The sequence below is a fragment of the Temnothorax curvispinosus genome, unplaced genomic scaffold (genome assembly GCF_003070985.1).
Source record: "Temnothorax curvispinosus isolate PA1 unplaced genomic scaffold, ASM307098v1 QBEX01012672.1, whole genome shotgun sequence".
NCBI lineage: Eukaryota > Metazoa > Arthropoda > Insecta > Hymenoptera > Formicidae > Temnothorax > Temnothorax curvispinosus.
The window spans coordinates 13691-28150 of NW_020222452.1; the positions used below are offsets into that span (position 1 = coordinate 13691).

Here is a 14460-nt window from a genome sequence, read left to right on the forward strand (position 1 = left end):
CCGATCGGCACCGTGTGCAATCGACACCGTGTCCGATCGGGAAATATTGTCGTGTCCGATTTGTAATGTGCGCAATCGGGACAATCCCCTCGCAGCAGTCCTCGTGTTTAGGTGATGAAAGTGCCTTTGTAAGCATATCCGCTGCCATTTCTTTAGTAGGAAGGTATTTTAGTTGAATCGTCCCTCCGGACAAGGCTTCACGAATGAAATGACAACGAATGTCAATATGTTTTGATCTGGCGTGATGAATAGGATTTTGATCCAAATGGGCAGCGCCCATGTTGTCGTTGTAAAAGGTAACAGTGGCTAAATCTCCGAGGTCCAGTTCCTTCAAAAATTGGACGAGGTAAACCGCTTCTTTGGCTGCATCGGTGAGTCCCAGATACTCGGCCTCCGTGGATGACAATGCTACCGTACGCTGTTTTCTTGATCCCCATGAGATTGCGGCGCTAGCAAGAACAAATGCCATGCCGGTGAATAACTTCCTGTCAATTCTGCAATTTCCCCAATTGGCGTCGACATAGCCTATTAATCCTTCGTTGTCTCTGGTATAATTGAGACATAATTGATGGTACCCTTCAAATATCTCAACACGCGTTTTGCAGCTGACCAGTGCGACTCGTTATAACAATCGTTGAACTGACAAAGAACGCTCACGGCGTGTGCAATGTCCGGACGTGTTCCCGTTGCGACATACATAAGGGCGCCGGTGAGTTCTTTGTAGGGTATGTTATCTTTATTTTCAGTAGTGTTTTCCTTCAGTAACTTTGACCCAACAACCAAAGGCGTCTTAGAAGGCTTGCAGTTGATCATGCTAAATCTATTCAGGATTTTACGAATGTAGCCGGCCTAAGATAGATGAATGTGCTTCTTTTCTTGACGAATCTCGATCCCCAAGCAGTATTTGGCTCCACCAAGGTTCTTAATCTTGAATTGCTGCAACAGTCCTCTTTTAATTTGATCCGTTCTCCTTGAATCCTTGGACACGATGAGGATGTCATCCACGTATATCAAAACAAAGGTTTGACCGCAATTCTTGTCAACAAATACTCATGGATCCGACTTGGTTGGAACGAGACCAAGTAGCCGAAAGGCTTCCTTAAGTCTCTCGTACTACTGACGTCCAGCTTGTTTAAGGCCGTAGAGGGCTTTGTTGAGTCGACAAACCCGGTTACCATCCACTAACTGGGATAGCATCCTCTCAGCTTTAGATGCTAACTTGGTACCGGATTCCTGATGAATTATTCTTCTAAGCATTTTTTCGAGGAGCTCAGGCTTTGAAATGTAGATCTCCGTGTCTATGTTACTGTTTAAGTAGACCGTTTTCACATCAAGTTGCGTGATTTTTAAATCAGATGTAGCAGAGACAGCTACCAGAAGTCTAAGTGATGAGTAGTGCGACCGGGGCAAACGTTTAGCGGAAGTCAACTCCGGGATGCTGTGAAAATCCCTTTGCAACCAATCTGGCCTTGCGACGCTCTAGCAGTCCGTCTGCGCCAAGCTTGCTGCGGAAAACGAATCTCGATCCGATGATTTTCGCGTCTGCGGGTTTCTCGACGATATCCCACGTGTCGTTGTCGACCAAACACTTCACCTCTTTATAGATGGCGTCCTTCCATTGTTCAGCATCGTCGCCGGTTATAGCTTGCAAAAACGGAATTTCGGTCGTGCACATACCAGAGAAAGCGTCGTACCGTCCTCCTCGGAATCGCTTGCGACAGATGAGGTGGGATCCTCGTTTTGATGCGCTTCTCCACTCAACAAACCTTGATTTGTATCAGTACGTATCATATTGTACTGTTTGTTCGGACGTCCTCGACCGCCGGTGCGTATCAATCGGGGTCTTCCTGGCCCCCGTTTCTCATACGTTATTTGCTCTATACCTGCATCGTTATCCTGTCTGATAGGTTGATCGTGTACGGAAACGTCAGGTTTATCTATAGCGACGTGTTCAATGTCTTTGCCTGTTCCCGGGTTGATGGCGATCTCTGTTGTAATAAGATGGGCAACGTCCGGTGTCATCGCTGCAGCTCGTCCTGTCGTGGTTAGTGGTGCCCTCGCGCTCATTCTCCGAGGAGTGTTCGTCAAAGAATTTGATGTCCCTTGAAAAACGCATCCAAAGTCCTATTACAATACTCTGTACCATTATCAGATTGAATGGCTTTGTTTCGAAATCGACGATAGCGACGATTTGAAATAAGCGCCGTAACGTCGGCTCAGACGTCGCGAGCGCGATCGGGGAGAGCGCGGCAACGGTGAAGCACCGGCCCTAGCAACCGTTGTTTTGTCGTCTTCATCTTGTGTATGCCTGATCGTTTTCGTTCTCGCGAGTTTTGAAATTGATATCGAGAGAAAGAGTGAAGCAAGACGGATTGAGTGCGCGTATCGTCGCGAAGAAAGAACTGCTCACGTTGATTGTGCGGTTCGCATCCCGGAGCGAGGAGACACTTGTAGAATCTTTGAGCGGAAAGCAGAGTTTTGACGGAGCCGTGGCGAAAATCGACAAGGCCGGACGGGACGCTCTGATGCCCCGGCTTTTCCACTTTCGTACCCTGCCTAATCACTCCCAACCGATACGTCATCAAGACGTCCGAGAGTTCTGACGTCGTTGCTTCCGACCTCGAGAAAGGCCTCAGGTTTGATTGCTCGATACGATTGCTGCGGTAATTCGAGTAATGCTTATGCGGCGATTCCGCCATTATTTACCGCGCGGCTACGGCGAGTACGTAGTGGTCGACGTGGTGCTTAGTATCCGCGTTATCTGTACATTTTATGTGCGTGCGATCTCAGTTTCTTCTCATTGCGCGTATCCGTAGCCGGTTGTTCATTTTTTCGAATTATTATTTGCGGTATTACGTGCAGTGCTTGTGCGGTCATTTTCGCCATTTCTTCGTTACGCGACTGCGTGACATGTTTGACATTGCTTTATCTCTCGATACAATATCCGCATTGCAATGTTCAATTTCGTGTACGGGTCACCCGGTATTTTCCCTTTGCGTACGTGCGTTGTTTTTTTTCGACATTGTTTTCTATGCGGGCGACTCCGGTATTTTTCCATTGCGTGAAGTCCACCAAATACGAGTATTTTTGTTGACTTATGTTACTCTGTTGATACCCGCGACTATTTAATACACCACTTCTGAGATTACCGCTATTCTCTTGATAACCGCTCAGCTCAACGAGATCAATTGCGCGCTAGACATCCTTGCTCTGCGCGTCATTCATCCTTGCGTTCTACGTTCCTGTCATTCCTGTGATTTGCGCGCTAGACATCCTTGCTCTGTGCGCCATTCATCCTTGCGTTCTACGTTCCTGTCATCCCTGTGATCTGCGCGCTAAACATTCTTGCTCTGCGCGCTATTCATCCTTGCGTTCTACGTTCCTGACATCCTTGCAAACTGCGCGCTAGACATCCTTGCTCTGCGCGCCATTCATCCTTGCGTTCTACGTTCCTGTCATCCTTGCGTTCTACGCGCTTGTCATCCTTTTATGCTGCGTGCTATTTATCTCTGCGTTCTACGTGCTGAAGCTCCTTCTCTGACGTGCACCAGATAACGCCATTTTTTTTTAGGTCCTTCTACTCCAGATTCATTTCTCAATATTCTTGGTTCAATAAAATCTGACTATCTTGTCTACTGTTGCCATTTCTGATTTCTGATCTTACTCGGCGCAACACGAATCAGATTATCACCACACAACAGGCTTTAACTCTCAAACCAGTCTGCTTCTCGGCAAATCGCACGTACTCTATTATTTTGGAGGGTGCTTCGTCCTTGGATTTCAAAAAGAATACTTCGCACCATTACTGTCCGTATTTTGGAAACGTAGAAACGAGTCTCTATCGTTGCATAAGTCTCAACTCAAACCAGTCTGCTTCTCGGCAAATCGCACGTACTCTATTATTTTGGAAGGTGGTTCGTCCTTGGATTTCAAAAAGAATACTTTGCACCATTACTGTCCGTATTTTGGAAACGTAGAAACGAGTCTCTATCGTTGCATAAGTGGAGGTACAACCACTATCAAGACACCAATCTTGGTTTTCGGGGATAATCTTTGAACAGCTATCTTTGTTGGCAAAGAAAATAAGTTCAGTGTAGCCTTTGCTTCAGCCTTCGCTTCAGCCTTTGCTTCATCCTTTGCTTCAGCCTTTGCTTCATCCTGTTTCTTCTTTTTGGAGTAACATTCGGATTCTTTATGCCCTTGTTTTCTGCAAAAATTGCACTTATATTTTGGCTTCTTAAATGTTTTTGCCTTACCTGGATCATTGTTTGAATTCTGCGATTTTCTGGGATTTTGTTTTGCGAACATCGCTTTGGATTCGTTGTGGTCCGATCTTCGGATTCTAGCATCATTCTCCTCGATGATCTTGATCTTGAGAGACTCTGCATCGGGTAGCGTATCGCGTGTCTCAATAGCGCACCGAAAGTTTTCAAAACCATCTGGCAGACTATAAAGCAGCATGATAGTAAGGAGATCTCCGTTCATCTCTACGTCCATCGCGTTAAGCTTGTCGACCGTATCAAAAAACTTTGAGAGATGCTCACGTACGTCGCCGTCGTCTGATAGCTTGTGTTGCACTAATTGCTTTAACAAAGTTGCCTTACGTGCCTTACGTGCCGGTCCCTTTGATGCGTAGGTGGCTTCTAGCTTCAACCAAATGTCTCTCGATGTTTCGCATCCGCGAACTTGCTTGAGTTCCAATGGGGAGATGGAGAGAATAAGATCAGATCTCGCCTTCCGATCCTGCAAAATCCAGGCATTACGTGCATCTTGCGCTCGGGCGAGTGCTGCGCCTTCGCCGACGAGTTCAGGTTTTACGTTGTTACCGCACACGTAATCCCATAAATTGTTCTTTATTAACAGTGCTTCTATTTGGATGCGCCACGTATCGTAATTGTCTCTGCTTAGTGTCTCGATGCGTGTGGAATTCACAATATTTGTGTGAGCCATTTCTCTTTCTGAAAAAGGTTAGCTTAATTCCCGCGTGCAACAACAAGGAGGTTACGTACGTGTGTGTGTTGCCTCTTGCTTACAATTTTGCGTCTAACTCAATTCCGACTTCAATTCAACTGTGCCGTGCTTCGAGTTCCGCGTGATGTGCGATCCCTCGTCGGTAGCGTGAAGCGATTCTCAGTATCCGACGCTCGTAGTACGATCGGTGCTCTCGTATCGTTTTACGTCTTATCTGTTCGATAGACTCAACGGGATTATTCTTTGCGTATCCCTGGGCCCATAACCTGTTAGCAGGGCGTATTGAAAAACACACGGAAATACACACAGCAGGATATATTTATTGCTTGTGAGACAAAAGTGTGTACCGTGTACGTGTGTACCGTAAAAAGGCGCGGAGAAGAAACGACCGTAGATAAAAAATACAAAAGTAACTAGATAGTAGATACGATAGCGCTTCGGGCGCTCTAGGATGATTGGACCGTGAACATAACCGTGAATATACATATAATAGATGATTTGATCCCGAACGTATAAAGCACGGAAATTGTATCCTCAACACAAGTCCAATATTTTAAAAAATTTAACTTACACCACTATGACTTTTACCCCTCCATATAATATACGGTAAGTGAAATTCTAATCGATAAATAATTTTGACAAATAAAGATGTACCATCTTTGGTTGAACTAGATTTGATTTTTTTGTGGATTTATTTTAAGTTTATTTTAAGTTAAAAATTGTTTACAGTGACTTAAATGATGTTGATTCATTAGCACCAATAAGTTAAATCAATTTAAATATGTTGAACTTATTGTTCCAACGAAAAACTGTGTTTCAAGACCGACGAATAATCGGCACCCAGTTTTAGTGAAAAAAGTATATAAATTCACACAAGAATAATATTAAGCTATAAAGATCCAGCTCGACCAAACGTGGCATATCACTACTGATTTATCAATAATATATATGAGTCAATATTTAACAAATTAATTCATATTTACATTTTATAATTGTTATTAATTTTTAAAGGCAATAATAGCATTTGAAACCGGTTTTGTTCCACCAAATATCAATTATACATCACCACGAAATATAGATGCCTTAATAAATGGTACTGTTCGTGTCGTCGAAGAACCGATGCCACTTAAAAACGGTTATATAGGTATCAATTCTTTCGGTTTCGGGGGAGCTAATGCTCACATGTTATTAAAGTGGAACCTCAAACAAAAAGTAAACAATGGAACACCGAGTGATGACTTGCCAAGACTTGTAATATTATCTGGGAGCACTGAAGAATCAGTGAAGTTATTCTTAAACGATGTTAGTAAACATTTCGAAAGAAATCTCAACAAGATCATTTTAGTGATTAATTATTATATCATACATTTTGCTTTAAAAAATTTTCGATTATAGGTCGCTAATTGTCCGATAAATATAGAATATATCCGTTTAATACACGACGTCTATACGGACAGCATAGATGGTCATTTATGGAGAGGATTCACTATATTGAATATTTTGCAACAAGATTCAATAAGGGAAATTCAAAATTGCGAGAATGCGAAAAGACCTGTTTGGTTTATATTTTCTGCTTTAGGCTCGCAATGGCCAGGAATGGGTATATATGTTTTTAATATTCCATACTTTATTTACAGTAGCATTTAAATAATGATATATTTTTTAATTAAAATCAGGTCGAAATTTATTAAAATTTCACGTCTTTGCAAATGCGATAAGAGTGTGCGACGTTACTTTAAAACCATATGGTATAGGTGTCGCGGATATTTTGACAAAGACAGACGAAAAAGTGTGCGAAGATGCGTTACATGCGTTTGTTGGTATTGTCGCTATTCAGGTAAAATATACTTCGAAGCTAGAAAATAATGTCAATTATACTATATTTATTGATGAAGCAATATAAATTTTTTCTATATATGTCATTTTATCCTACTACAGTGGAATTATCATCTTAAATAACTACATTTATTTCACCACATTTTATTGATTTATTAGAAATAAATTCTTCAAAGTAATTCAGCTATAAAATTATTTGTATAAATTTGTAGATCGGTTTAGTAGATCTCCTAACATCATTAGGAATTATTCCGGATTACATGATTAGTCACTCTGCTGGTGAACTTGGTTGCGCGTACGCCGATGGATGTCTCACCATTGAACAAACTATTTTATCAGCATATTTTATTGGTTTGGCGTGTGCCAAAGGAAAAATAATTCGTAGCTCTATGGCAATTGTCAGTCTTGATTACGAGTGTCTCAAAAACAAGTGTCCAGTGGATATTGAAATAATATGTCGCAATAGCGAGAATAGCAGCGTTGTGAGTGGACCCACAGAATCCGTGCGAGAATTTATGAAAATCTTGCATGTAAGATTAAATAGCTCTCATACCTATTTCATAAGCGAATGGAAAACTTTGTTTAATAATCTCTAAAATATCGAACTTGCCGCATTTGCATATATTAAATTTGTACTTTTGTATTGTTAGATCAATAATATTCACGTGAAAGAAGTACACTGCAATGTACCGTATCACACTTCTTATCTCGCATCTGTGGAAATTCAACTTTTGCTTAATTTAAACAAAGTAATATCACGGCCGAAGAAACGGAGTCTAAAATGGATCAGCACTTCCATACCTCGCACCGAATGGTTCACCTCAGCATCCAAATTATCATCGGCGGACTATCATACACATAGTATAATAAATACCGTTCTCTTTGAACAAACAACGCATCTAATTTCAAGTAACGCAGTGACCATCGAAATTGCGCCAGATAGCGTTCTGCAGCACGTTCTGAAAGAATCCTTGTGTTCGGAAGTAATGAACGTTGTATTGACTCGACGCACTGAACAAAATATTGACGTAATTTTACAAGGAATTGGAAGGCTGTATAACTGTGGCTTACAACCGAAAGTTGCTAATTTATACCCGCCAGTGGAATATCCTGTTAGTCGAGGAACTCCTATGATTTCCCCATCGATCAGGTACAAGATATTATTTGAAATCGCAATTTAGATGATGTTTACATAAAAAAAATTATAAATATATGTTTATATGTATGTAGATTTATTGTGTATCCCCGTAGGGTTTACAAGGCGTTTTTTTATGAGGAATGTACCCAAACCTCTTACAAATCACTCCCCTACGCGCCCTGGCCATATGCGACCTTACATTTCATTTATTTCCCCTTCCTTCGTCTTTCATCATCCATCTCCTTCCGCCTTCCTTGCTTCAGCCATTTCTCCGCTTCCCTCCTTTCTGCCACTGCTCTCTTCCCTTTCTTCTTTCTCTTTCTCTCTCCTCCCGTTCGCCGCCTTCCCTTCTTCCTATACTGTCTTCGCTCTGAAACAAAAACCCACTTCTTTTCCCCTCACCTCCTCTTTACTCCAGCCATCTCCCTCCGCCTTCCTTGCTTCTGTCATTTCTCCGCTTCCCACCTTTCTGCCACTGCTCTCCTCCCCTCCCTCCTTCTCTCTCCCTTTTCCCGCTCGCCGCCTTCCCTCCTCCCTGTTCCGTCTCCGCTCCTCCCGCCTCCCTCTTACTCTCCTTTCTTCCTATGGCACTCTTCCTCGTCCGTATCCATACCCTCGCCTCCACCGCTTTATCCTCGTCCATCTTCACTCTTAATCTACTCCCCTAGCTCCTTTCTCCTTGCCTCCAAAGTCCAGCTCACGCACGCTCGTCACCTCTTCTCCTTCTTCGTTCTGCCCCTCCGTCTCTCTCCTTCTCTTTCCATCACGTACCTATTTACCTGTCTATCTGTCCAGGCCCCTTCGATTGTTCGATCCATCGAACTGTCGCGACGACTCCCTGCTCCGTTCCATACCTGCCGCGCCACCATCGACAATCCCTCTGTCTCGCGACAAATCGATCGATCGCCCAATCGATACTCCCTGCTGCCAACTCGCTCAGCTCCCTTGTCGTGTAACCTGGGATGCTACCTCCATTCCTTTAATCCCGCCCTTTCTCCCTAACCTCACTTTCCGCGTGCCACTTCACCAACGTTTCCCGTCTCCTCCAGGTCATCTTCCGCTTCGCCTCCATTCTTCCGTCTTCTTTTTGCACTCCCCTATCTACCCCCTTCAATCAACACCTTTCTTACCTCTCAATCTCTCCCTTCATCTCCTTTCACTCTCCTACCATTTATCCACCTGTTCCCCCGCCGAGGGCTACGGAGGAACTCCTCTCAAATATATGTTTATATTATTTATAATTATATTGTAATTATTAATATAATATATATTATTAATTATAATTATATTTATTAGGTAATAAATTAATATTATCGAAGCTGTTATTATTATTTAAATATATATTACATGTACAAATAATAATATATATTTCTTATATATGTAATTATATAATGTACAAACAAGCATTTTAATGCCACATTAGATGGGATCACTCCAAAGATTGGTATATACCGTGTTTTGAAACACAAATGTCCATAAAATCTCGAGAAAGATATGTCGAAATCTCACTCGACGATGAGGACTACTATTATATGCACGGTCATATAATCGATGGAAGAAATTTGCTACCCGCGACGAGTTATCTTGTACTTGTTTGGCAAACTTTCGGTATGATGAAAGGGATAACATACACAACAATACCGATAATATTTCGAGATGTAAACTTTATTCGCGCTACTCACTTGACGAAAAGTAATGCTGTAAAATTGATGATTGCGATACAGAAAGGTATTTATGAGATGAGTTATTTTAAAGTAGCATAATCGTGTAAGAATTTATGTAAAATAATCGAATATATAACAATATTACAGATGGGAAGTTTGAAATAACCGAAAGAGATAGCATTGTTGTGACAGGTACAGTGCACGAGATATCGAATCCAGAACAGGAAATGATTCGGACAGATCTATTACCGGAGATTAACGATGAAGAAGAATATATGACTGCTCGAGATATCTATAAAGAGTTGAGACTGCGTGGTTACCAGTACAGCGGCTGGTTTCACGGATTACATAGCGCATCTATTTCAGGCAATAAAGGACATATTGTTTGGAAAACAAATTGGGTAACGTTTATGGATACTATGATACAGATGTTTACTTTTGGGTATGATACTAGAGACTTATGTGTTACTACGAGTATTCAGAAGTTGGTGATCAATCCTAAGCTTCATGCATCGATGCTACGAAACATCGTAGCTGGCGTGGAAGATACGACGTGCAAGGATAAAAGTAAGTGTTCTTCAATCACTTGTTGAGCTATTTTGTTTTGACGAATGTCGCGTAAGAAAATCTCTGATGTGATATATAAGGCGTATTATTTTGTCTTATTGCAGCATTACCGATACGAATATACAGAGAACTAGACATTATTATAGCTGGCGGAATAGAGATTCGAGGCATTAAAACCACTCAGATCTCTCGCCGAAGATTGGCTCAGAATGTTGTTATCGAAGAACACGTATTTGTAGCTCATCATGATCGCGCTAAGATTTCTTTGAACGAAGCGATTCGAATATCGGCGCAACTCGCCCTGGAAGATCATCAAATCATCAAAGTGAAAACCATCGAGCTAGTGGAAGATGTCGACGATGTCGCACCAGAATATCTTTCTTCTTCGTTGCTGCTTGAGGCTTTTGGTGATGAGCCATTGATACAAACAAACATCATTGTATTAACATCGCCAAATCGTTATAGTCCAGAAGATCTATCGCAGAACATTTCAATTAGAGATTTAAACAAACCATCTGTAGATGATAAAGCCTTAATAGTTGCCGGATTCAACATTTTGACCAAGCAACCAGCCTCGTTAGAACGACTTTTGTCATTTCTGAGAGAAGGTGGTTATCTGTTGTCACGTGAGAAATGCGATGTAGTTAATTACACCAAATATTTACAGCAATACGAATTAAATGTTATTCTTGAAAAGCGCACCGACAAAGAAATGATTGTGCTTTTAAAAAAGAAAATTTGGATAGAAAAGAGAATTGTTGTCTACATAAATAATGATAATTTTAATTGGCTGGAGGATCTAAAGCTGCTTGTGAGCGATGAAAATAAACTCGAGAAAAAGAGCAGGATTATAATTGTTGGAGAGAGAGATTTTGAGAGCGGTTTATTAGGTTTTGTTAACTGTTTGAGAAAAGAGCCAGGCGGAGAGTTTGTTAGGGGTGTGCTTATTCAAGATGAGAAAGTCCCTAAGTTTTCTCTACAGGATCCCTTCTATATACATCAATTGCAAAAAGATATGTTCATTAATGTATTGCGATCTAATGAGACCTGGGGATCATACAGACATCTGCGATTACCACGACCGGAAGCCGAACCCGTACCTACCGCTCATGTATGCCAAACGGTATGTCATACGAATCTTTTCAAACCATATCAATATACTTTATCAATGTACAGTAATATTATGTATTTTTGTCTCTGAGTATTGTCACACGATATAAAATTTTGTTTTATATATATGTCACGTATTATGAAATTGATATTTTTCTATAGGTCCGTGGTAATCTAGATACATTTTGTTGGATAGAGAACAGTCTATCTGTCGAAGCCCGTCGTGAGGATTTGGTGCGTGTGGTTTACTCATCGCTCAATTTCGTAGATGTAATGCTTGCGACTGGTAAATTAGTATCTGTTCAAGCGATCTCGCGTGGACGGTTTCAATGTACTCCCCTTGGGTTTGAATATGTAGGATTCGATGCCAATGGGCAACGTGTAATGGGAATCCGTGATACCGAGTAAATAATGCTCCAAAAAATAATTACGTTGCGTAATATTATAGAATTGAAACTAAATTAAGATTATTCTTTCTAGTTGTATTGCAAACGTCGTTGTGAAAGATAAAGATTTCTGCTGGAAGATACCCGATGCGTGGACATTTGAAGCGGCGGCGACGGTCCCGTGCGTTTACAGCACGGTTTACTTAGCCTTATATATACATGGGAAAATGAAAAAAGGCAATAAGATACTTATACACTCTGGTACTGGCGGTATTGGACAAGCAGCTATTCACCTCGCTCTTAAAGAAGGATGCGAGGTGTTCACTACTGTGGGCACGAGAGACAAACGGAACTTTATTAAGAAGATGTTTCCGATCATTCTGGACGAACATATTGGTAATTCACGCGATACCAGCTTTGAACAAATGATAATGCGAGAAACGAACGGTCGCGGCGTCGACATCGTGTTAAATTCATTGGCAGAAGAAAAGTTAATCGCGTCCATTCGTTGCTTGGCGCAAAATGGTCGTTTTCTGGAAATCGGAAAATTTGATCTCATTTCTAACAATCCGCTAGGTATGTCTGTGTTTCAGAAAGGTATTAGCTTTCATGGGATTCTACTCGATAATATGATGCGTCCTGGCGATCACAAGTATAAGTCGCTGTTGTCCAAAATGATAGCTGATGGTCTTAAAGATGGAGTCATTAAACCAATTCAAGTAAAAGTTTTTTCGAAAACAGAAATCGAAGAAGCTTTTAGATACATGGCGAGTGGAAAACATATGGGAAAAGTACGCTAGTATTGATTAATAGTAGCATAGAGAATTATTCATAATAGTTTTACAGAACTTACCTATTTTACATATAATGTGCAATTTTAATATATATTTTTATAGATAATTATAAAGATCCAGGAAAAAGATAAACCTCTAGACAAGCCCATTGTCGCATATCGTCGCTATTACTGTCTCAGAAATAAAAGTTATATTATATTAGGAGGTCTAGGTGGATTTGGTTTGGAGTTGACCGATTGGTTAATATTTCGAGGCGCCAGGAATGTCGTGTTGATATCGCGAACGGGAATAAAAAATGGGTATCAACGCAAGAAAGTTCGACTATGGAAGTCGTACGGTGTAAATGTGCTGATTATCAAGGATATCGATGTCGCTGATCCCAAGGACTGCAAATACCTCTTGCAAACTACCGAAAGGAAAACGCCGGTGGACGCGATATTCAATCTCGGTGTGGTGCTGAAAGATAGCATGTTGAAAAATCAAACCGCGGAGACTTTCGCGGAGTCCTTCCAATCGAAGGCTCGAGCAACGCAAACATTGGACAAACTTTCTAGAAAGATTTGCTCTCAACTGCGGCACTTCGTGGTATTCTCTTCCGGTGCCTGCGGTAGAGGAAACGCTGGACAGACTAATTATGGCATGGCCAACTCTATCATGGAGAGAGTGTGCGAGAAGAGAGTGGAGGAAGGATTACCCGGATTGGCGATTCAGTGGGGATCTGTGGGTGACGTGGGTATCGTCGCTGACATGCAGGAGAACGAGGGGAAGGAACTGATTACCGACCGCGTCGGCCTCTTGCAGCAAACGATATCTTGCTGTCTCGACGAGCTCAATAAATTTTTAATTCAAAGCCGACCGGTTGTAAGCAGCATGGTCGTAGCTAAGAAAAAAGCAATATCTTCTGAATTTAACAGTCTGATAAAAACTGTCGCCAATATTTTAGGTATCTGCTTCAAAGTATAAACTTACTTTTTGCATATACTTATTATATTTTTTATCAAACCAGTTTGTGAGTAATACATTAAAAATCATAATAATTTTTTATATTACAGACATAAAAGACATGAAGTTTGTAAGTCAAAATTCATCTCTGGCCGAACTTGGAATGGACTCTATGATAGCCGTGGAAATTAAACAAACTCTGGAACGAGAGTTTGACATTTTTTTGACTGCACAAGAGATACGAAATCTCACCTTTGCGAAGCTTAATAAGATGTAATCATTTTGAATTTTGGTACAGTACTTCGACATAAAGTTGAGTTTAATTAAGGTCATGTGGTGTACTACTGTAAGTTCCGACTTCCCTCTATTCATTACATACTAGTGCTATCCTTCTTAGAGGGTATATGAAGTTATTGCAAACTATCAAATTGAAGATAGAAAAGAAGCAAATTCGTACGATTATCTTATGTGAGTTCAAATTGGGTTGTAAAGCTTCGGAAACTGCACGCAATATCAACTAAGAAACATACAGTTCAACATTGGTCTCACAAATTCCGTAGCAGAAACGAAAGCTTAAAAGATAAAGCAGGTCGGCTTGAAGCTGTTGATAATTATTAATAAAGAGCTATTATTCATCCGGATCCACTGAAAACCACTAGAGAGATTGCACAAGTTATAATTAACATAGACAGACCATTCAGTGAGCTGAGAAATTCACATTTGAAGTTAAAGATTAAAAATTTTTGCACTAACCTAATAATAAAACGTTGTTACATATATATTTATACAAAACTGATCTTTTTTCAGAAAAGGCTAAAAAAACGCATTAAGTGTACACGCTCCATACAAAATCTTTATTAAAAAAATTTTTTGATCTAATTTGAACTTATAATTCTATTTGTATTTTTTACTACAAAAACAATGATATCAGAAGGTTTGCGCCAAGTGAATATAATAAATTAGTAACGTCTGATTTTCTTAATTATGGCATTGTTCTTTATTAGACTTGTGTCTATCTGTTCTTTTTTAGAACAGATATATACAACCTGCTG

General features: G+C 40.7%; 1 protein-coding gene across 1 annotated transcript; it reads left to right on the forward strand.

Annotated features, from left to right (window-relative positions):
* The first annotated feature begins 6043 nt into the window (after positions 1 to 6043).
* LOC112462675 (fatty acid synthase-like) lies at positions 6044 to 14249 on the forward strand. Its single transcript, XM_025028578.1, has 12 exons — positions 6044 to 6273; positions 6367 to 6571; positions 6648 to 6808; positions 7020 to 7337; positions 7458 to 7957; positions 9369 to 9673; positions 9757 to 10176; positions 10281 to 11299; positions 11449 to 11690; positions 11767 to 12463; positions 12569 to 13409; positions 13519 to 14249. Exons 1-12 carry the CDS (start codon positions 6091 to 6093, stop codon positions 13683 to 13685), a joined length of 5058 nt encoding a protein of 1685 aa, XP_024884346.1. The 5' UTR covers positions 6044 to 6090; the 3' UTR covers positions 13686 to 14249.
* Positions 14250 to 14460: the final 211 nt, after the last annotated feature.